We start from the raw sequence: 24,920 nt of genomic DNA, 5'->3' as shown, positions 1-24,920 counted from the left end.
GTGATAGAAATATTTTTTTTCAGATTTAAGTGTAATTGTGCTCTGTAAAAGTGTTATAAAATGGATTTTTGGGATTCCAGGTTCATTGTCCATATCAGGTCTTCAGTTTACAAAAAGGTATCTTTTTGAGTGAGCTTTACATGCCAGGAATCAGAAAATCCAAGCAACCATCTTCCATTGTTGTGCATTATACCCAGTAAACCTTTGGTTTAGCTTCAGTCCCCTTACATCTAGCTCATTTCTTTTTCTGCTTCAGCTCAACCCTGCTATCCTCAATATGTACATGAAACCATCTGATTGTGGACACTTTTCCTCTTTAATGATCTGCTTCTTTTGTGTGCTTTGGAAGCAGGATCACATCAGGTAACATCATAAAGCCTTTATTCAGGATACCAGTAAAGCATATATATGCTGCTTAAGTGATTTAATGAATGAGGCTCCTTGATATTTTTGCACACTTCCATGCCTAGCTACCTTTCATTACATTGTTCCTGGGGAGAACTGTAGTGTAATATCCTTGTTTCCAGTTGCCTACAGCTTATCCGGGGCTTTTTAGTATCCGGGTATGGTTTTCAATTTGCTGGAAAGGTGTGTTGGTATCACAAGAAAAAAGTGGGGTATGTTCCATGCTTTATTAAGTTCATATGCTTTATAGGCTTTTCAAATGTACTGAAGGCTGAATTCAAATGAACAAATAAAGACTGGCAGGGACAAAAAAGAGAGAGACAGAATATGAAACAGAGGTAACAGGGAGGAAGAGACAAGACGTGGTTAATGGAGAAAAGTGAAAAAATGGCAGAGGTGACAGAAAATCGGAACAAGAGAGGGAAGCAGGGAGATGGAGAAAAATCTCTTTTGACAGAAACAGATCTTTTATCAGGCAGTGACAGAAAGCGCTATATAATCCAAAACCAGTCTGGTAGCCTGGGGACTGCAAATGCAGGAGCTGGCATCTGAATCAACGGAGCTGAACCTAAAAAAACAAATAAAAATAAACATATGCAGTGAGTTGACAATGGAAGTGTTAAGAGGCCAAATGAATAATCAGAACCAAAGGGGACAAAAATAAGACCTAGGCAGCCAGAAATATAAGAAGGCCCCAATTTAGTTGGAAAGGCTTAATAGGGCAAAAACAAGTAGTTCCCCTAGAAGTCCATGTTGCATTTCCATTTCTAACACACATGGGTTCAGCCGCCACCTTCAGCTATAAACTGGAGAGTTTTAGTAGAGCTTCAGGGGGGACTCTAGAGTAGGGGAGAACAAAATACAGCCAGATGCAGCCCATCAACTCATTAGATCTGGCCTGTGGGCAGGTGTCTGCCAAGTGAATGGATCCAGTCCACGGGCAGGCGGCAGTTCTGGCAGCCACGTGGTGCCAGGCAGCCAGGGCTGCGTCTGGTGTGCTAGGTCCTCTCTCTCCCTGCTTTCTGGGCCAGGGCTGCCACCTGTGTGGAAGTGGAAGCATAAACCTGTCCGCAGCTGTAGCACAGCCTGCCCTCCTGCCTCCCGAATCTGGACACAGCAGCTGCCAGCTGCATCCACAACTGCTCAAATGCAGCTGGCAACTTACAGATCAGGGCTCCAGATATGGGGGGCTGGGGGGAAAGGGGGTGTACTACAGTTGTAGGCAGGCTCTGACAGCCCACAGCTGTAGTGCACCCTGCCTGTCCCTCAACGCCCCACCCTGTGCCCAGATCCTTGACCTGGAAGCTGCTGGTCATGTTTGAGCAGCTGTGGATGCAGCTGGCAGCTGCTGGGTCTGGACTTGGAAGTGTGGGGGGGCAGCCACCGTTCACACTTCCATGCTGGTCACAGCCCTGGACAGGAGGGATGGAGAGAGTGAGAGTGAGTGAGAGAGGTGTGGCCATCAACAGGTCACCAAAACCTGTTAGGGTCCTGCCAGCCCAAATAATTGCCCACCCCTGCTCTAGAGTGCATAGGCAACTAGAACCGCTAACATCACCAAAGGTTTTGCACTCCTGCCTGATGCCAAGATCCTGTTGTAAGGGATCAGGTCATGGCAGTCAGGGCAGGCCACTTGTGTGCAAGGGCACAAGCCAGGGGACAAGATACAAGAACAAGATACCACAAGCCAGGAGTTCCAAGCAGGCCAGAGGCACAGCAAGGTGGTCTGTTGTCCAAGCAGCTTGCCACTCTTTGCTCTGGCCTTATAGGGCATGTATACACATAGCTGTTAGTGCTGCAGCATGCTGGGGATCCAGCGCATCAGACCAGACTCGATTAATTGCTGCACACGAGCTGACGCGCGTGGTGCTGCACCGCATGAATTTGTATAAACAGCAAAATGCATGTCAGCACGCAGAAAATGGCAGCGGTGCACTTTTGAACTAAAACACCTTTGATATGTTTTAGTTCAAAAGCAGGCCACCTCCATTTTCTGCATGCTGACGCACATTTTGCTGTTTATACAAACGCATGCGATGCATGCATGGGTAAAAATGCCCATAAAGGCTTAAATGGGCAGTCTACTTCTTGTAGCGCTGGAGCATGGCTCATCCTAGTCTTTAATTACTTCCACCTGGGACCTGGAGAGGGTTCATCTCCATGTGGGATTACGCTCATTTATACCCATTGATGTCCATGGAAGTTTGGTGTGTACCAAGAGAACAGGATCAGGCAAGAAATGAGCATACCCCCTGACACTATAGGTTGGGAGGAAGGGAACAAAAAAACCATAATATTTTAAAGTTAAGTATTTTTAACCCTATAAAATATTGATTTGCAGTACTGTATGACACTGAATAGGTGTCTAGCACTTACTGTGTCCAGGGCTATAACAAGTTCATATGAAATCAGTTGTTTTGCAAATAGTATCCTTTGTAATGTTTAGTGTAGACTTCAAAAGTGACAATGCTTCAAGGATGAACAGTAACTTTGAATTTGAGGCTAATAAAAAAGTGGCCTTGCTTGTGTTTGTTCAGACACTTGCGGGTACTCTTAAGCTGCTCTCGGGGCTACATGGCTATGAATAAATGGTTTATATTTCTAGTGACACAGACTGGAGCAGCAAATCAGACACCTCATAAGTGATCTGCAAACAAAAGTGGAAATTCCTCATGCCAGAAAAGCATGTGTTGAATTTCAACGTGTTCACTTGAAAGTGTTTTAACATTTTTTATATCCAGCAAATTGCTTCCATTTCTTCAGTCTTCTTTGCCCAAGAATACATCATCTAAGCTCTTCCAGGCACCGACTTTGTATGTATTTGTCCAGTTCCTTGCACAATAGGACCTCCTCAGTGCTGCAAATGTTGCTGCTATGATTCTTCCCTTGGCTCCCAAGTCCACTCTTGCTGCCAATTTGATTTTGAAAGCCATCAGTGTGTTGGAACTTAACTACATCAGTGATTACATCTTTATCCATGACCCTCAAATCAGCTGACAAAGGCCAGGGTACAGCATGTAAGAACTAGAAATAAGATGCACTCAGTTGAAGGAGTTTAATTGTGAAAGGAGATGAGGCAAGTCCAGAGAGTCAGAAGACTAGACCACACTGCAAGGTTTTTCTCTTTAGTAATTTTTTCATCGTAAGTAGAACAATGAAGGCACTAAAAATTGTACCCCAAGCACAGCCTCCTGTCAGTTTGATGTCCACCAGAGAATCTTTCAGGGTGAAGCGAGTTTCCTTGGGAAGTCCCTGGATACTATGGTGCCAGACTCTATGAAGGATTTGAGAATGGACAAGATGGGTGTACGAAGTTGTGATTACTTTGGATGGTTTTCTACATGTACTGATGGTTTCACAACTTTTTTTTAAAGTCTGTTCTTTTAAAAAAATAAAAAAATAAAAGAGGAACCAGCTTTTATGGAAGGGTAAAGACAAAGGGCCCAGCATGCTGAGAACCACTTGCTTATAAAGATCATACAGTCTATGCTCAGATCAATGACCTCTGTCTTGCTGTAAGCAGAAAGGATCACAAAGTTACAGGGAAGAGGTTCTTTTACTATAGACACAACTTAGTCTGATAGTCTCTTCTGTGGTATATAGAGCTGTTTGATTATTACAGCAGTCATGTCAGTGGCAGTACAGGGTGCTCAGGATCTTGCAGCATTGGTCCTAAATAAAGATGTTACAGGCTGAGGCGCTGTTCAGCAGGATGCTCTGTGCCTCCACCTCCTCTGACATGAGGAAGAATTGAGGATGTCAGACCTTGCATAATCTGTACTTGAGTGTAACCTGTTTGATAAGTGAGACACATGGGCCAGCTTCTCAGTTGATGTAAATTGAGGCACCTCTATTGACTTCAATAGGAAGACCAGCTGAGAAGCTGACCCTGTCTCTCTTGTTCATAAAGAACTGTACCCATTTTTGATTCTGCATAAATAAGAATGATTACACCAATACTTCTCAGATTAAGACCTGAAATAAAAATGGAGTGTTTGCGTAGATGTCATCTGTGAATTTATAAGAATATTGATAACAGAAGTGTGATACTGTATCACGTTCAGCCTCTCTGAAAACTCCCATTTTAATACGTTTGCAGTCCTGCTTATAACATAAGATCAAAAAACCCAAGGATCACATGGAAAGCAGAAAATTATGATATATAGTTTGAAGTGTAGGAAGTAGAAAGAGACAGCTTACATCGAGGAGAAAGCTCCCTTTGGAAGACATTTATCTTAAATAATTAGCCATTCAGGGAAGGAACAAATCCCCAGCTCAAAGAAACCTAAATGTGTTTTTATATTCAAACAGCTTCTTAATTGTCTCGTTTAAAATTTTAGACTTTAAATTGGAAGGAGTCAGAATGGGCTACCATAAGCCCCGTGGGGCTTTTGGGGTGCTGACAGGCCACTTAATTGCAATTAATTTTTGAAATATTTGCAATCCAGCAAATCATTGCCATTTTCCACTGTTTTTCTTCCTTAATTTGAGATGATGTTAGAAGATGCACATTAATGCCAGTCTGAATCTCCGCTGCATTATCTTTTGTAATTATTTACCTTGTGTCAAACAGGGTAATCAATGCTACCATCTCATATCCAAGCATATATATCACCCAGATTTTTTCTAAGCAGTTGTGCAGCTGAGCTGGTGGTTGCCGTATTAAACATCTGACTTCTAGTTCCAGCTCTGAGAAACATGACCATGTGAGATCTCTCAATTATTTTTTCTGCAAGATCAGGGTGGGGCGAAGGAAGCAGAGGGGGGCATTGAAGCTTAGCATACAAGAGCTTGAACAACTGTAAAATGCACGTAATTGTTAACACCAGTTAGAAAAGAGGTTACCTTTACTGACCATTTTTGTAATCTATTAAATATCTAAATTGTTTGACAAGATCTATTTGCCATGAAGCAATGTTAATACATTCATTGCATTATCATTCTTTAATTCTCTGAGTGCCATATCAACAGCTCCATTATTTCTCCTGTGATTAACGTCAGGCTAACTTACAATTGTTTAGGTCATCTTATATATCCTTTTGAATATTGGCACAACCTTACGTATGGTATGTCTTGTCCTCTGGAGCTTTACTAATAGTCCAAGGCTTAGCAAAAATTAGTATTGGTGACTGAGAGAGCTCCACAGATGTGTCCAAATTATCTGGACCTGCTACTTTAAAAATATTTGAGTAGATTATATTTTGCATTCTCTTTGGCTATCTTATGTAGATTACATTTAGCATTCTCTTTGGTTACCGTTGGAGCATACCATATTTATTTGCATACCACGTACCCCCAAATAAGACATGAATCTTATCTTGGGATGGCAGAATGAAGGAAAAAAAAGTATTTTCTTATTTAATCAAACCATTCTGAACTAATGCCCTTGTTTTAGATAGGTACCTCTATTTTCAGTTGCTAATTGTCAGGAAAATGGCAAGTGTGGTATGAGAATAAATATAGTAATTTCATAAGCATTATACTACATTAGTCAGAGTCTTTTCAAGATACAGAACAAAAATATTTATTAAATATTAGGTTTTCTTGTGTCATTCTTGACAATTTAACCACCTTCAGCAAGTAACACACCCATTTCATTATTTTGTCCTTGATATGTTTAGAAACATTCTTGCTTTTAATCTAGAGGTTGTTTATTTCTCATTGGTAACCCCCCATCCTTGTTCTACTTTTGCTATTTTCTAATTTGCATTAATTGCTGTTGACTTCTTTTTATTTGTCATACATGATTGAATTACTGCTTTAACTTTCCTCTTAACCACAATCTCTTTTTTTTTTAACCTAAAGTAGGTTTTCTGGTAATGACATAACTGTGGCTTTCTGAGAAGCTTATAAAACATTCTCAAATATTCATATTAGCTATCACATTGTTATGGGGAATTCTTTCTTCTAATTACTTGTGTTCAGAATTATTTGCAATAAAGTATATAGTGTGAGCAAATACATACATTATTTGCACACAGCTAAGAGGATTACAGAGAGATACCATCTATTTGAAGGACACCACAGATTCCTTAAAAAGCTAGTATCCGCTGACAGACTTCTAGCAAACACCATGTTAGCTACCATGGATGTTACATCTCTGCACACATCAGGACAGCTTACAAGCCATAAGGAACATTACCCCTGACTGCTGTGTGTGGCAGGGCACTGTTGGTGCCTGCCACTTCAAGACCAAAGCTAAGCGGCCAGCAGGTGCTTGATTAAGGCAGCCATTTTAGATCTCTGGCTGCCTATATAAAGAGCTCAGTTCCCTACTGGTTGGGGAGGTAGTAACATTGTCTGGTTGTGAGGCTCTGGGTATCATTCTGGAGGTACGGGTAGGAGCTGTAGGGGATGGTCAGGAGGCTTCTGGTCCTGGGCATGACCTAAAACTGCATCCTGCCAGGAGTGGGTGGTCTGGTGGGGCTCTCAGTGGAGCGGGAGCCCCCAGGAAGTGCCAGGACAGTGATCACCCCAGTGGAAGGTGGGTAAGGGCTCCTTAAACCTCGCCCTCACCTTCGGGTGGGTTGTGCGACACTGGAGGCAGTTGGGGCCAGGCATGGCGGTGGCCACCTGAGCCTGCTGGGGAAGAAAGCCCCATGAGCCCAAGCGAAGGGGGTGGTGTGGAGCCCTGAGTAAAGAGGGCAGAGATGAGTAGCCCCAAGCGAAGGGGTGGTGTGGAGCCCCGAGGGAAGAGATGAGTAGCCTTGAGTGTAGGGGGTGGTGTGGAGCCCCAGGTGAGGGGTGGTGTGGAGCCCTGAATGAGAAGAATAGGCCCAGGTAGGTCTTCAGATGCTTGAGGCTGAAGTTTGGGCCAGAGGCCAAGTAAAGGGGGCTCAGCCCCAGAGAGAGAGGGGTGAGTCCTAACCCTGGTAAGTCCTCCACTGCTGGGAGGCCAAGTGTGGGTCAAAAGTAAGATCTTAAGTAGCACCACAACCTGCTGCTCCAGATGGGGAATGAGAGTCCCCTGTGAGACCCTGGAGCACCAGTTGTGGTGTGAGGTACCCCAGCTCCCACATCCAGGTAGGTGGACCCGAGAGAGAGAGTGGGGCTAGTGAGAGGCTGGAGGTAGAGTACCCCCTTGACTGGTCAATGCCGGGGACAGGACCAGGAAGGTCAAAAGGGCCAGGGGCCCACTGCAAGGGATGTCCAGAGCAGAGGGCGTGGGGTCCTGCCTGGCTTTGGAGGTGAGGCCGGGGCCTGTGTGGCGAAAGGTTCCTGGGGGACCACGCCTGAGAGGGGAGATAGCTACAGGGAGCTCGGCAGCCTGAATGATGGTGGAGTAGGCCGCCTGAGCAGAGGGATCAAAGCGGGGTCCTGATAGGAGGATTCTGGAGCCCAGTGTGGGGCTGGTGTGACTTAACAGCTGGATGCCATCTGCGAGGCATGGGCTGTGGTGTAGGGAAGGTTCGGAGCTGCAGATAGCACCCCCTGGCATCGGGGCATAAAATGGGCAGCCTCCCACTTAATTAACATTGTAATTAATAAGAACAAGGTGTGGCAGGAGAGTCAGGTGGGAGGCGTGCCCAAAGGCAAGTGGGGAACCTAGCACTGTGGCTAGGCAGGGAGCCCCACTTCGCCACACTGTGTTCACCATACCTGATCCAATCCACCTACTTTGTACCTGTCTCAGCAGTGTCCCAACCCTCTGTCCCTTTCCCCTCTATATAAAACCCTTTCTTTCCACTAGTCCATTCATAGTATTGATGAAGTAGCCTATTGCCTATGAAAGCTCGTATCTCTGATCCTGTTAGTCTAGATGCCACACTACCATACCTTTTGCTGTACATATGGTATCTTATGTTCTCGTGTATGCAGGTGTAGGCTGGGACCCGTGGCTGTCCTGGTCCTGAAGAGTTACATTACTAGATATACCATTTTAACAGAGAATAATTTTCATCTACATGAAAATGTAAGTTGATGATACTATGTAAAGTTCCTTCACAATGTTGTTAGTGACTGCAGAAAAGAGTAAAAAGGTTGAACACTAAATTTCAGCAGTCCCCAAGTGAAGGAGGTGGTGTTTTTTAGTAGTCAAGGTGTGGGATGAGGATGGTTGTTCTCCTGGGTACGTTTGTCTGCTGCTTAGGTAGGCATCACCTTGAAAATCATAGACACATAGAAAATGAGGGTTTGAAGGGACCTCAGGAGATCACATCTAGTCCAACCCCCTGCTCAAAGCAGGACCATCCCAAACTAGATTATTCCATCCAGGGCTTTGTTGAGCTGGACCTTAAAACCTCCAAGGACAGAGATTTCACCACCTCTCTAAGTAACCCATTCCAGTGCTTACTCTTCATGTGCCTCATTGTCTCTGTTTCTAAAAGGGGAATAATATCTGTCAGTCAGGATATAATAATAGGGGCTAGGAGGGACCTCATGAGCTCCTCTAGTTCAGTTCCCTGCTCAAAGCAGGATTGTTCCTAACTAAACCATCCCAGCCAAGGGTCTGTCTAACCTGCTCTTGAAAATGTCCAGGGTCGGAAATTCCACAAGTTCCCTAGATAACCAGTTCCAACATTTGACCATCCTCCGAGTCAAAATGTTCCTCCTAATCTCCAATTTAAATTTCCTCTGCTGTAGCTGGAGGCCATTGTTCCTTATCCTGTCCCCTAGAGAGAGAGGGAAAAGTCCATTTCCATCCTCTGTAATTGTCCTTCAGGTATTTGAAGACTGTAATCAAATCCACCCCTCAATCTTCTCTTCTCCAGACTAAATAACCCTAGCTCTTTCAGCCTTTCCTCATAAGTTATGCTTCCTAGGCCTCTAATCATTTTTGTTGCTCTCTGCTAGACTCTTTCCAATCTGTCCACATCTTTCTTGAAGCATGGGGCCCAAAACTGGACATGGTACTCCAGGTGAGGTATCAGCAGTGCTGAATAGAATGGAAAATTCACTTTCCTTAATTTGCAAGTGACACTCCTGTCCATACAAATCACTATGCTGTTGGGCTTTTTTACAACAAGAGCACACAGTTGGCTCATATTTAACTTCTAGTCCACTATAACCTCCAGGTCCTTCTTTGCAGAACTGCAGCCTGGCCAGTCTTTCTCCAGTCTGTATTTGTACATGTAATTATTCCATCCCAATGGCACAACTTTGTACTTGTCCTGGCTGAATTTTATGCAGTTGATTGCAGACCAGTTGTCCAGTCTACCTGTGTTATTCTGCCTCCTAGCCCTACCCTCCAGAGCAGGGTTACCAAACTGCCAGTAAATTTACTGACTGCCAGTAAAAAAAAAAAAAAACAGGCTAAAAATGGCTGTTAGTAAAGTCCATAAAAATATGTCAGCAGTCAGTAAAACACTAAGCAGCCGCAGCTTGATTGAAGCTCCAAAGAGCTCAGCAGGACTGCCTCGTGGGCCAGCAGGAGCCCAGTGCCCTACAGGCAGCGTTCTCTCAGCCACATGCTGCTGCTGTCCCCCAGGCTACCTGTAATACAGCTGTGTCCTCGGTAGACTTCTTTCGGGGTCTGAGCTGGGATGGGGGAACAGAGCTGGCGTGGGTAAAGCTGAGGGATGAGCATGGTGTAATCAGGGGCATCCAGGTGTGTGGGTGAGTAGAGGCCCCGGCTGGGGCTGGGGGCATATTGTGAAATAGTTAACAATATCTGAAATTTTATGCAGCTGATGTTGCCTAACTTAAAGGCAATCGTAAGGAATGCTTGTTTCACTATAACACTGTGTGTTAGTAGAGGCCCTTGCTGGGTGGGGCACAAGCAGTGTTGCCAACCTGAGACATCTTTTATTCTTGCCAACGTTTGACTGATAGTGCACTTTTTTTCACTAGGGCAGCCATCCAGCTGAGCCCCTGAAGCACTAGCATGGAGATAGCATTTCTGTTGGACTATTTTCTGTCCTCTGTGCCTTGTCCTCACCCTTGGGGCCAACGTCTCCTCAGGACTGGTGCCTCAAAACCTGCGCTCCCTTTTTGTTGACTTCCGCATGGGGAGGGTGGTATTTTTAACTGGGTTAAAAAACTGCCCCCCCAACCCTCCCTGTCCTGCAAGAGGGGGACTGAGGATGCGGGCAAGGTGTCCTCTGCCCAGGCTGAGGGCAGTGCTGGGGTAAATTGCCCCTCAGGTGGGACTGGGTCCTGCGCAGGGCGAGGAGCAGGCAGCCCAGCAGGGGGTACCTCCCCCACCAGCTGGGCTCCCCTCAACCTCGCTGTGAGGCCAAGATGGTGGCAGTGGTGCCCTGAGGTGCAGCGTTTGGTGCCCCCAGCCTTGTGAGCCAAGATGGCAATGGTGGGAGTGTCTTGTGGTGTGTCCAGCGGGGCGGAAGGAGGGGAGGTGCGTTTCCATAGCAGCCTGGAGTAGGTGTTGCACCGGCCACTTCCTGGCTGGTGTGAGGTCACCAGTCCCAGGACAGTGATGTGGGGAGGAGGCAGATGGAGGCCCCGGGAGGAGTGAGGCCAGAGCAAGGTAGGGACAGGATTGGGATGGGACCCCATCTTTGCGCTGCTATTTATGGGGGGTCACAGGGGAGCTGGATGCCTCCATTACTACTGCTGGGGGGGGGGGCGACTCAGACCCCTCCATTCCTCCTCCCACAGGGGTGCGGAGCCAGAGCACTGTATTTGCATGGGGGTGGGTAGGCCCCTGTGCTACATTATTCCTGGTATGGGCAGGACCTGTCCTTTCCAGGGGAGGAGGCAGGGAACGGTGGGGGGGCAGGGGGGAGGTTGATGCCCAAAAGCTCCCACGTGCACACTGCTGTGATGCTGTTCAGGGGCTTGGCTAATCTGGTGCCCAGGGCAATGGGGCATTTTGGGTGATCCAAAGCTCTGTGATGCCCTCACTGCTGGGAGCTTGGGGGTTTGCACCAGGGCATTTTGGGTGACCTGGGGTCTCTCTGGTGCTCTCTCTGTCTAGGCCACAGGGGCTCCTACCAGGGCAACAAAGCATTTTGGGGGTGCTTTTTGGTGGTGTTGCTCGAGGGCTGGGGGTTTTGGCTAAGCAGGGTCTGCTGACACGTGAACGCTGGCACCCATAATGGTGGAGCTGCCCAGGACTGGGCTCCTCTCCTGTGGGAGCTGGCGCCTGCCTGGCAGCCCTGGGGAGTGGAGCACTTCTGTCCGCAGCCTGGCAGAGATCCGGGTGGTGCGGCTAAACAAGCTTTCCACCCAGCTGGCAGATTTTGTGGCGCTCTCAGTTACCGGGCTGTGCTGAGCCTGCTGACAAAGGAGCCAATTGTTGAACCTCAGGGTGGTTTTGGTCATGTGGACACCTGTCTGCAGGGATCTGGACTGAAACCACTGTAAAACGCTGTCCTGACACCTATCTCTTGAACTGTAAAGAATAACTCCACTTGTTTCATTTTGGTTTGGAACAGGCACCTTCCTAGAAACTCAGCTATTAGACTGGCTGGGCTTTTGCTCTTAGAGGGGATATTGTTGGAGGGAAAATAGGGTCCTCATTCATCATGAAAAGCCCCTTTCATTGGGGATCAGCTGTGTATAAAGCTATCTAAAATCACTTTTGTATGATTGGTAAGCGTCTGAGTGAACTCGTGTATTTCTGGCCTCTAAACCAGTGGTTCTCAGACTTTTTTTTGTACCAGGACCCATTTGAAAACATTGATGGCAAGTCCCAACCTGGTGCCCCTCACTCCTGACCCACTGCCTCCTTCCCCCAGGCCCCAGCCCCACAGTGTGTAGGGCGGGGGGGCCCAAGCAGCCGGAAACTCTGCCAGCCTGCAAGGGGAAACCCACCATTTCCCCTGCTTTTTTTCCTTTAAAGAAAATACATTTTTAAAGTTTGTTTGTGACCCTTTCATATATTCTTGCAATCCACTTTTGGGTTGTGACCCACAAGTTGAGCTTGTTTGGGCTGCCGTATATTAGGTCAGTATTGCCCAGATCTGAAAGCACTTTGCTGAACTCTTCCTTGTAGTGTAAATATTTCTGCAATGAACAAAGAAGAGGGTGTGTCATTGTTGATTTGTGCTTCCTCATGTGTAGTCAGTCAGTGACTGTGCATAGGTTTTTAGTAGGACTCCTTTATCAAGGAATTGGTGTTTTATTAGTCTTGGGCATTTCTGATCTCCTAGAACAGCAGAGCACTAGGTGCACAAATAAGATTTAACAAGTTTCTCTTTAGTGATGCTACACTTAGGTGATTTTGCTTCGTCTTTTTAACTATAGAACTTCATTTATTTTTACCGATTTATAACTTCTTACTGCAGATTCAAATTGAGTTTGTATGATCATTTTTATTTATTGAAATTGTCTGTAAGCCAGTATTCTCTTTGCCCTCTCATTACATGACTTGGAAGCTAAGAATTTATGACTAAGAGGAAACAAAAAATGAAATTTTTAAAGTTTTAGATATATTCTTGGGAAAGTTGTGCATTTGTCATCTTTGAAAGGAAATACATTTTGGATTAATGGGGAAGGTAGATTACACTAGTGAACTATGGTACTTTACCTGTAATGGGCTCTGGTTAGCTAAATTTATCAAGATTTTATATATTGACTCTCAAACTGTGGATATTGCATACAGTCTTCTGTGATTTTTCTGCTTCCTGGAGTTTTTTGGAAAGAAACATTTTTAGTTGAAACTTTTTCCATGTTAAGTTAAAATTGTACAAAAATAGGAGTATTCCCAGATCTGTAACAGCTGAATTTCTAATCATTAAAATTGTAATAGTCTCCTTGTGCTTTATGATTTATCTTTGCATAGACACAAACTGCTTAGAACAAGAATGTAATATCTTGTAATTTAATTGTCACGACGGGGTCCTCGCGGAGGGCCGTGATCTCCTTGAGGCCCTCTCACCGCGCTACTCCGGCCCGAGGGCACCCTCCATTCTCGCCTGCCACGTCTTGATGGAATATATGTAATAGGGAGGCTACCTTGTGTTTCCTCGGGCCTGTCAGCTCCTGGACCCCTTGTGGGTCTCCCCATACAATGGGCGCTACCCAAGCGCCCTAGCCTTATGGGCTATGCGTGGCTCCTACCAGCCCCTAATACCACGCCCCAAACCTCGCAGATGTAATGGACGTTGTTCGGTCTATACGCCCGCTTCCCGGGCCTCCTCTCTCATGCCCAGCCTCTTGCTGGGACTCTTGCCTGGCCCACTCTGGGCCTCCCCTGCCGGTGTGGTTCTGCTCCGGGACTCTCCAGCGGGCCTCCGGTCCTATGGGCCAACTGCACGGATACCCTCCCTGACTCTGGCTCCCTGCGCTGCTACTCCTTGTCTTCTCAGGGGCAACCGCAGCGCCCTGCCTTGGTCTGAGGGGGATTACCGCACTAGCCTGCAGCCGGGCTCACTATGCCCGTGCGCCCACACTAGGCTACCCAATAATACACAAGGGCGTTCCCCCTCTCTGGGGGCTCGCCGCGCCGCACTGGGCTACTCAATAATACACAATGGCGTTCCCCCTTTCTGGGGCTCGCCGTGCCCGCACTGGGCTACTCAATAACATACAAGGGCGTTCCCCCCCCTCTGGGGGCTCGCCGTGCCCACAATGGGCTACTCAGTATGGCCCCGCTCTCTAGGGCTGCTCAGTATGGCGCTCCCCCCTTCTCTGGGGCTCGCCGTGCCCACACTGGGCTACTCAGTAATACCGCCCCTTTCCTGGGGCTGGGGGCTATGTTCCCCCCACACGCAATCCAGGGTCTTGGTCCCCGTCCGCAACCTACGGGTTGCGCCCGCGACCCACTGGTCGCGCTCCTCGCCGCCAGCTGCTTGCGCAGTGGCATGCGAGCTGCGCCTTCGGGGTCTATGTTCCCCCACGCGCAATCCGGGGTCTAGGTCCCCGTCTGCAACCCACGGGTTGCGCCCGCAACCCACTGGCCGCGCTCCTCGCCGCCAGTTGCTCATACACTGGCGTGCGAGCTGCGCCTTCCCTGGCACTAGGGCACCCCACACTCTCTGGGGTCCCTGTGATTGAGGCCTCCTCCAACCCCTACAGCCTCGCCCAAGCCTCCGGGAGTAATAACACAAACACAAAGCAAAACCACAAGCCCCTAGGCTGTAACACAAATGCAAGCCGCCTGGCCATAACTCATCATCATAGCTCAAGCCTCCAGGGCTATCATGAGCTGTACTTGCCACATCCTCACTCTCAGAGCTCCTACCTCCCAGGCTGCTGGCAGAGAACTGCCAGCCTGGCCTCAGCCCTGGGCTTTATAAGGGCCAGGCCCTGCCCCCTACAGGCAGCTGGCTCCACTTGGTTGCTCAGGCAACCCGCAGCTGCGCTCATTACCTGGGCCAGCCTCAGCTGGGCTCGCCATGTCCGGCCAGGGCGCGCTCACTTGCTCCCTGGCAGTTCCTCCTTTCTAGGAGCAGGGGTACCAAAGTGCCCTGCGACATTAATTTACTAAATATGACGCTGAGAGAGAAATTACAGTTTACAAGGGGAACGTTTAATGTAAGGTTGGATAGTGCTGGGTGTGGCAAGATTATTTGAATTATTTCATTTTTTTTAAGTAAAAATTGATTTTGTTGACGTAAAATGCTTCTCACAGTTGAGATACCCCAATGATCTTTTTTAAAGATAAGAGCTACTGCTTGTAATATAGAGGCATATGGAGAGGCAACTGTCAGTGTTGCTGAGCTCTTAAATAATTTGCATTTCAACCAAGTATGGTAACGTTATTAACAGAGACACTGACTAGGATACTAGGATTAACACTTCTGGAAAAGAGGAAGTGGTATAAGATATTTACCTTGTATCCGCCTAGTCAGAAGGGATGCATAAAAGGACCTTGGTTCAATATTTTACAAAAAGAAAGTTGTTTTTTTTTTTAGGAGCCAGTCTTCACAACAAGCTAGTAAGAGTGCCTTCCTGCCTCTCTTACAAGAAGATTATTACATAACACTTTTTAATGTTAGTGTTTCTAAGAGAATAATCTCTCATTGCTGAAGCTTTTCTGTTAAATTAAGGGTGTTACCTGCCAGCAATATAGTTGATGCCTATTTAGAAACCCCCAGCATCTTACCACACAGTAATAAACATGCACTTCTTTTGATATAACAATAACAGCACATTTGGTAACCATGCAATGCTCTTAAATCTGACTTCCCCAAAGTGCTTCTCTCCAAGCATAAATCTGAAAAGTATATATGCAATACAGTTCTTTAAAATGAATTATAACAGGGACGTCAGACATGATACATTGAATTGTATGATCTGGCCTGTGGGTCTCTGGACTGACCCCATGTGTCCAAATTGGGAAGAGGGGTTTCTCTGCACTGCTGTGCACACCCTCAGGGGAGGCCGGATTTGTGTGCAGGGTAAGGGTGGGCTCGGGGCCAGGGGCTGTGCTGACCTCTTTCTGGTTGAGGGGGCTGGGCTGGGGCTGTTGGGAGGGGGGTGGGCTGCAGGGTGGATTACAGCCAGCTCAAAATTCCCTATACTCCCCCCTCCCAGCACCGCTGCTGCCTGCCCTGCTCCTGACCACCCCGAATGCAGCTGTGGCTCAGCACCCCCTCCAGGAAGAGTCTGGCAAGAGCCCTTGACCCTGAGCCCACAGCAGGCAACCCGCTCTTGCTCTGCACGAAAATCCGGGGTGGGGGGTGGGACACATGCCCCCTCATGCCTCCCCTGGTGATGGGCACAGTGCTGGGGAGCTGCTCCCACTCTCCACCCCTACACACCTCTGGGATGAACCACCCGTGGGTCTGTCCTGATCCTGGGTTCATACCACCCTGGCTGAGTAGCCTCTGCCCCTGCCCCAGTCCTTCCCTCACTGTGGGGACCTCCATCTGCCCTCCGCCCCACCCCTTTCCCCATGCAGACTTACTGGCCAGATGCCACTCTTCAAGCTGCCAGGCTGCATTCCTGGTTGCATGCATGCTGCAGCTGCATACGTGCACGTGGCAGTTATCAGTGACATTATCGGCCAAAAAAAGCTGATGGCCAATAATGTTAATTTTCCTGTTATCGGTGCTGATCTGACGTGCAACCGATGTATCGGTGTACCTCGAATGGTGATCATCCTTGACCGTGAGGGATTGCCATCACTGCTGTTACCGCTGAAATATGGTAACGTAAGTGTTTCTGTAGTATGGTAGCATATCTACCCTCTTGCAAGCTGCCTCTCTGCATTTTCCTTCTGCTGTATTTTCCTTTCTGTGCTCTGTAAGAGTGCCGCACTCTTACAGTGCCGCAGTGCCACAATGTTCAATCCTAATGCTTGTTTTAGCAATTGATCCAACAGTTGGAGCTGATCGCCACCATCTAAATGCAACCTTTCCACTGTTTGTTGTTGTTGTTGTTGACATTTTCTGTGAATCCATAAATGTTATGCTCAGTCACACTTTTTTAAGAAGTTGGATAATTGTCTCTGTATGTTTGTATTCTCTTTAAGCCTCATGAGATCAAGAGAGTTGAGTCTTAAAATCTGAGTCAGCAGAAGGAATTATTTAGCTTGACTAGCACAGGTGGTCAAGCTGTGCAAGGTATATTTGGTTCTGGAAAAAAAGAAATAGCTCATATTAGAGAATATTGTTTAGTTTACAGAAAGCCTATCTCTAAGCAGGTATTGAAAGAAAACTCTCCTGAGAGCTTAACATTGGATTTTTGGGTTTCTCTCTCTCTCTCTCCCTGTCTTGGTTTTAATTTAACTATGAAATTCAGTCATCCCTACCTATTTATCCACTTTTATACATCTGTATGAAATTGTTTATAACAGCAGGATGGAGATTATTCAATAAACATTCTACAGTGTACTTGCTGTGCCTTCTCTGTTGTACATTAGTTTAGTGCTGCATGTTTAGCTCTGGGGAAAACCAGGCACGTATTGTTAAAGGATCAACATCTGGCCTTCCTGGATGTGTTGTTCAGATGTGTTGTTCAGATTTGGATTTATATATTTGACAAGTCTGATATTTTACGCTCACTAGATGGAGTTGTCACTTTTTAGAATTTAGTTTCCAGGAAAAATATTAGAAATTGGAGCTAAAACCATTTTATATTTGCTAAATTGTGTGTGGTTGTATCATTATACAGAATTTCTCTTATTAAATCTTCTTACTTAATTGAATTTAGTGGGTAGGAATATGACATTTTATAATAATTTTTACAGTAACTAGAAAAAACAGATCAATCTTGTATCTTTCATGCTTTGTGAACATTTATTACCCATAAGAAAGCCATTATGTTTTATGAGCTAACCCCTGAAGACCTGCTAGAATCACTATTTATAAGAGTGAAAACTTCAGAAGATTAAACTTTAAAATGTTATTTCATATCACAAAATGATAAAATTGATTGATAAAATTCAAGAGTCTGACCAAGATTGATTTATTTTTGTGAGGTGCTTTCACAAAGAAGATGGAAATCTGAATCATTAATTGTTAGTATCGTTTTTACAATTTTTAAAATTCAATCTCTCTTTCTCTCTTCTTTTTTTTTCCTCCCGCCCCTCTTCAATGAATACCATTGATGGTCAGGACATGTATACCTCTGAGAAATATTCTCCAACAAGATACCTTGCTTCAGTAATTAATTTGGATTACATGCAAAGATGCTTCCAGTCATGAGTGAGTATATTCCTTCATTATACCATATCTTCATAATTTTTGGTACTCGGGTATTAGGGTTGTGCGAAGCTTCGGTCAGTGATTCGATTTGACAGAGATTCAGCCCGATTCGGTGGCCGAATCTCCGGATCTGAATTGAATCAGGAGACCCTTTAATATCTCCAAATCAAATTGGAACCCTCCAAATGGATTTGGAGAGATTCAATGATTTGGACATAAACACAGCTTTAAATTTTTTTTCTACATACCTTAAGGTACCAGGTGGCTCGCGAACACTGAGATTGTGGGGCAGATGGAGTGTCCCATGGGAGCGTGGGGGGGTCCCCAATGCGGTTGGCAGCAGACCTGGAAGTGGACCAGAAACACTTCTGGTCCACTTCCAGGTCTACCGGGGAATGGGTGGGGGAACCGCCCTGCCCCCTGGCTTGGTGACTGGTACCTCCTGGCTGTTGCGGGGGGTACCCAGGGTCCTCCTGTGGGTGATTGTTGAGCCAGGGTGGCACAGCGGATGTCCCCTGCAAGCTCGGTGGTGGACCCAGAAGTACTTCCAGTCCACTTCTGGGTCTGCCACTGAGCACGTGGAGGGCCCTCCTGCGCTCCTGTGGGATGCTCCATCCGCCTCACAATCTCAGTGTTCACAAGCCATGCCTGGTACCTCAAGTTATGTAGAAAAACCATTTAAAGCTGTGTCTATGGCCAAATCACTGATTCTCCAAATTGGCATCGAATCTTCAGATTCGGATTCGGCCAAATCAAATTGGAACAGTAAGTTGAATCAAAGAATTGCATCACTGTCCCCCGATTCGGGCCGAATCTGAATCCAAATATGGCTTGCTTCACACACCCCTATCAGGTATTAAAGATCTGTAAAACTTGCTTCAGTTTAAAAGAAATGTACATTTCTTTACTAGGTTTTGAAAGTGTTCTGTTCACAAAAAATATTTGGAGTTGACATATGTGAGTGGCCTGTCCTTCCCCCATTTAAAAAACAAACAAAACATGGATTCATAGATTAGATTAATAGATTCAGAGTTTGTTAGGGGCTGGAAGGGACCTCACAAGATCATCGGGTCCAGCCCCCCACACTAGGGAGGAAAAACAACTTGGGTCAGGTGACCCCAGCGAGGTGACCGTCCAGCCTCCTCTTGAAGATTTCCAGCTAACCATTATCAGGCTCAGTTTATTCAATTTGCGAAACTTTGTCACGTAGCAGCTATTCTGGCTGAAACTGTTAGTAGGCTGAGAGGGTTTGTGTAAAGTTAGCAGTGTTCTCTTTCACATACCTGTTTACATCTGGTGAGTTGCTTTCATTTATAATATGTATAGCATTACGTACATGGCATCTTTTTCTGGGTAGCTGTTATTAAGTAATCCAGGCATTTCATAAACCTATATATCCTGGTTTGTTTTTCTCTGCTGGGTTCATCTTCCTTTGTTTTATACAACATCAAGCATGCTTTCAGTGCCCAATGAACAGAATTGATATTTGTTGCGTCAGACGCATCTTCCTTCCTTTTAGAGCATAGTTACTATATCAACAGAGATATACAGACATTTTTGGCATTGTTTCTTATAGAAACACTTCAGGTTTTGAGAACTCCTAGAGGTTGGGTGAGATCCCAAATGATTGGAAAAGGGCAAATAATAGTGTCCATATTTAAGAAAGGGAATAAGGAGGATCTGGGGAATTATAGACCAGTGCATCTGACCTCAGTACCTAAAAAGGTTATGGAGAAAATCTTTGAAGAATCTATAGTAAAGCACCTAAAGATGAACAAGATGGTCAGTGATAGCCAGCATAGATTCACCAGGAGCAAGGCAAGCCTGATCAATCTGATTTCCTTCTGCGATAAGGTGATCAGCTTTGTGGACCAGTCACAGGGGTGGGGGAGCAGTCAGTGTGATAATAAACCTTGTCTTTAGCAAGGCTTTTGACATCATCTCCCACAACATTCTCATTAATAAGCTAAGGAAATAGAGACTAGATGGAAGTACTGACACTGGCTGGATCATTGTGCTCAATGAATAGTCATCAATGGCTCAATGTCTGGTAGGGGTGTGTGAAGAGGGCCGTATTTAATTTGGGTTCAGATTCAGCCCAAATCAGGGGACAGTGATTCGATTTGTTGATTCAGATCACTGTCCCCGATTTGATTCAGCCGAATCCGAATCTGAAGATTCAGTGCTGATTTGGAGAATCAGCGATTCAGCCATAGACAGCTTTAAATGTTTTTTTTCTACATACCTTGAGGTACTAAGTGCGGCTTGTGAACACTGAGATGGTGGGGTGGATGGAGCATCCCACAAGAGCGCAGGAGGGCCCCCTGTGTGCTTAGCGGTGGACCTGGAAGTGAACAGGAAGTACTTCTGGTCCACTTCTGGGTCTGCCGCTGAGTGCATGGGGGTCATCTCCTGTGCCCCTCCGGCTTGGCAGTTGGCCACAGGGGGATGCCAGGTGCCCCACCAGATACAGGAGGCACCAGTCACCAAGCCAGGAAGGTGGGGGGGGGTGTCCCACGCACTCCCCAGTGGACCTGGAAGTGGATCAGAAGTGCTTCTGGTCCACTTCCAGGTGCAGTGGGGACACCCTCCGTGCTCCCGTGGGACACTCCATCTGCCCCACAATCTCAGCATTCACGAGCCGCCTGGTACCTTGAGGTATATAGAAAAAACATTTAAAGCTGTGTCTATGTCCAAATCATCAAATGTCTCCAAATTGATTTTTGTAGGGTTCTGACTCAATTCAGAGAGATTAAAGGGTCCTCTGATTCAATTCGGATTTGGAGATTCGGCCACCGAATTGGGCCGAATCTCTGCTGAATCAAATCAGTGACCGAAGCTTTGCACAGCCCTAGTGTCTAGCTGGGAGGAAGTATCAAGTGGGGTTCCCCAGGGTTGTGTCCTGGGTCCAGTACTGTTCAACATCTTCATTAACAATTTTGATGTGATCAAGTGCACATTAAACAACTTTGTGGCTGACACTGAGTTGGGCAGATTTGCAGACACTTTGGAGGGCAGAGCTATAATCCAGAATGACCTGGATAGAATTGAAAAATGGTCCACAATCAACCAGATGAAATTCAACAAGGAGAGGTGCAAAGTGCTGCACTTGGGATGGAATAATTGCATGTACAAGTACAGATGGGGAATGACTGGCTGGGCTGTAGCACTTCAGAAAAGAACTTGGAGCTTACAGTGGACCATAAACTGAATGTGAGTCAACAGTGTGTTGCTCTTGTTGCAAAGAAAGCATTCTGGGTTGTATCAACAGAAGGGAAGTGATTCTTCCATTTTATTAAGCACTGCTGAGAACTGATCTAGAGCACTGTGTCCAGTTTTGGGCCCCTCACTGCAAGAAGTATGTGGACAGATCGGAGAGCAACTAAAATGACTAGGGGCCAGGGAAGCATGACTTATGAGGACAAGCTGAAAGGGCTAGGGCTATTTATTGCTCATCTATTTGATAAGTCTTCAAATGCCCGAAGGAAGATGGACTACGCAGAGTAGGAGCAATTGCTTTAAGCTTCAGTAGAGAAAATTTACGTTGGAGATCAGGGGGGAATTTCTGGCTTTGAGGTTGGTCCGGCATAGGAACAGGCTATCTAGAAGAGAAGTTGTGGCATCTTCATCCCTGGAATTTTTCAAGAGTAGGTTAGTCAGACACTTGGCTGGGATGGTTTGGTCATAGATGATTCTGCCTTGAGCAGGTGGCTAAACTAGATGACTGTGTCAGATCCCTTCCAGCCCGACTTTCCTACGATCCTGTTAGTGCTGTTATTGCTTTGGCAAAATCTCATTGAATTCATTGGGAATGTTGCTTGAGCTTTAATTGGGAACTCTGGTCTGATGTTGGGGGGAAATGAAAAGCCAGTTCAGTAAACTGTACAGTTCAATTAAAAGGTTAGTATTGTCCAATGTGACTGCAGACCTTGGGTGCTGATTATGAGACCTGGTATCTCAGAAATACTGAGGACTTGGAGCTCCAGCTGAAGTCAGTGGGAGTCCTTAGCTTTGAAAAACAGACTTCAATTACGCTGCATAGCTATGCTCCAAAGCTTCAGTCACACCTTAGTGTGGATACAGATCCTCAGTACAACCTCTGTCATTTGAGGCTGGTGGCCTGAGGCAGAAAAACTCCTCATACTGGGAGAACTGTCTATACCAGGGAGTTGGGTGCCTTTTCCTTTAATTAAGATTGTGTACATATGGCTATGAACTATACTGTCTGATGGAAGTATTAATGTTAAGGTTTTTTTTCTTAAATAAGCCTGTAATATTCTTCCCTGTAATATTCTAATCCCTTGTTCTAAATACCTTGAACATTCAGAAATATTTCTCATCTCAATGTGGAAGCATTCCTTTACATACCTCTTTTGAGAATTATGTCCACAGATAAACATCAATTTAAAAGGGCTGGAGCCTTAAACCTGCAATTTGAAACCTTTTAAACAGTGTATGCGGTTCTTGCAGACCTAATTGTCATGCTTAGAAGTGAAGTTCCAGTTTCATGTATGATGCAGCAGTCTAGGTTGTCAGTCTCTTCTGTTTCCATCACAGGTAACCACAATGTTTAATTTCACTAATAGATTTCTGAAGCTCTGCCTTGCCACTCGTTCAGGTTTTTTGCCCCCACTACTCCTTTTGGAAGTCTGGGGACCTCACTTTATTTGATGGTTGAAAATAATTTTCATCCATCTGATCTTCATCTTTTAATTTATTTATGGCAAGTTTATAGCCAATTATTCTTTTCTGAGCATGGACTTGGAGTTTAAATAGCTCTTTCCCTTCCTTTCAGTAAAATATACTTGCTTCATAGCTTTTACAGTGTGCTGTGAGATATTAGGGTTTGTTATTTTTATAATCTGAATGCCCTGACTGAATATAAAAGGTTAATATGTAATGCCCCAGTACTGCTAATGCTTGCTCAGAAGCTTAGTTGTAAGCACATGAGTAGTTTGAATTTAGTGGGACACTTCCAGTCTTAAACATTAACCTATATGTAAATGCTTGCAGGATTGTGCCCTAAAAAGTAAAGAATATTTATGGAAAGTACAGTTTAACTTGCATGGCAGTTGCTGTTATTCTTGGATTGTATAGCATGTGTCAGCTACACTATAAACAAGTTAAATTTTGTAGGTGATTTATATTGGAGCTTTTATATCACTACATGGATTGCTAATGTTTTTATAAATATCTTACTGATTTTACAGTAAATCCAGATTTCAAGTCATATTTTTAGTAAATTGTCTGTATAGTAATTCAACTACATAATGCATTTAGGACATGATAATGAAGTATAGCAGGTTGAAAGTAGACTCCTTTGGATTTGTTTTGTACTTAAATATTACAAGATAAATTGCTTATCACAGAAATCCTAGCTATACCTAATCTTCCAAAAATCCCACAAGAAGGAGCCTGTTTAAGCTTTTAAAGTTTTCTCATCTTGGTGACATTTAGCTGCAGGATGATTCACAGGCTCTCATTACATTTTTTTTCCCTGTGATTACAGGCTTTCTACTCTTAGTGTGTTTTTTTTCCCCCCCTCTCTGTGATTTCTCCATTGAAGAAAAAGAAGGTCAATACAGTGAATCTAATCTGTTCCTTGGGCTGCTACATTAAATTTGGAATTTAGAAACAATTAAACTAAATGTTAGTACACTGTTGTACTAAACACTATCATTCTTGCAACAACCTGCTGACTGCTTCAAGTTTTTAAATCCATGGCATACATTGCCAACTATTATTTCTCCTAAATAAACTCTGCTCTCATAACAAATTGGACAAAATGTTTTTGCCCTGACTGCATTTCTGTACTTAGTTCTGTGTCCCGCACTCTAAAAACCTTAAGCTTGGAAGCATGACTTGGTGTTTGTATGCTTCAAGAACAGATGTTTGCTTTTCTTTGCTTAGTAGACATGTAGAGAAAACTCTTATCTTCTGTGTTTGGAAAGCAAGGGCTATTGCAGTCTAAGTCTTACATATACAGACAGACAAGATGGGACTGATAGGGAGATGTGAAGCTGTGCATTTCTCCTGATCAGACAGCTTGGTAGTGAACAAAGTTTGCTATCATTTGGTTGGCTGGCGGCTTCATTTCCTCATTACAGTTGACAGTCTCATTGACTCTTAGTAGAGAGGCCTTAGTCTGTATGAGCATGGCAAGTGAATTATTCTCCACATAAAAGATGTACCATTCTGTTGTTATTACAGTGTGGGAAGCTTGTTTTAACGATGTGTTTTGTTTTGTTTTTCCTGTGGCCAAAAAATGAACTCAACTATCACCTTTTTAGGAGCAGTAAAATTCATATCTACATAAACCAAGCAAAATGGGCCAAAATAATTGGGGGGGGGGGAGAGGGCAGAATACAAAAATCTTACACAGAACTGAAAATGTTGGGTATTTTTTATGTGTTCATAAAATTTCCTAAGTATTGCAAGACAAAGTTCCTTGGGTGAATTTGATATCTTTTATTAGACCAACCCAAATAGTTGGAGAACAGTTAAGTATTGCAAAGGACTTGTCCTGCCCTGTTTTCTTCCCTCCTCCTTTTCCCTTCTCTCCCCAAGTATTGTAAACCAGATTACATTTGGAGTGAATGTGCATGGTCAGGTTAAGGTGGTGTAAACTTTTCTCTAAGGCAGGGGTCAGCAACCCCTGGCATGTGCGATGAGCATGGCACACGAGGCCATTTTGCTCGGCGCACCACTGCCAGCCTCACACAGATCTGGGGGTGCGCAAGCCCTTCCTGGCCCCCGGGAGTGCACGCTGCTGCCGGGAGCCAGCCCCACCATCTACCCAAGCATGCAGCAGGCAGTGGCAGTGGGTGGGGGAGGTGGCTCCTGCTCCTGCTGCAGCAGCCACTGTCTTCTGTTGGGGGCAGGGAGCTGTGGACCTGGGTCCTTGGGCCCATAGCCCTGGCAGCTGGGGGCCCCCTCCAGCAAGCCTGGGGGGAAGGGACTTTGGTGGGAAGCAAGGGGCACAAGCAGGGCTGGGGGGCTATTTTGGGGGGGGACCCGCACAAA

At 45.5% G+C, this 24,920-nt stretch overlaps 1 protein-coding gene across 1 annotated transcript in view; it reads left to right on the top strand.

Moving 5' to 3' along the window:
* Positions 1–24,920, top strand: part of USP6NL (USP6 N-terminal like) — a 233,159-nt gene that overhangs the window by 4,660 nt on the left and 203,579 nt on the right. The window contains exon 2 of the mRNA XM_019487572.2: positions 17,808–17,897. Coding sequence (XP_019343117.1) covers positions 17,882–17,897 — 16 coding nt within the window. The 5' untranslated portion in view covers positions 17,808–17,881. The remainder of the gene's footprint in view (positions 1–17,807; positions 17,898–24,920) is intronic.

The sequence above is a fragment of the Alligator mississippiensis genome, chromosome 4 (genome assembly GCF_030867095.1).
Source record: "Alligator mississippiensis isolate rAllMis1 chromosome 4, rAllMis1, whole genome shotgun sequence".
NCBI lineage: Eukaryota > Metazoa > Chordata > Crocodylia > Alligatoridae > Alligator > Alligator mississippiensis.
Note: the sequence above shows the minus strand (reverse complement) of the source record. Positions and strands in the feature narration are given on the sequence as shown.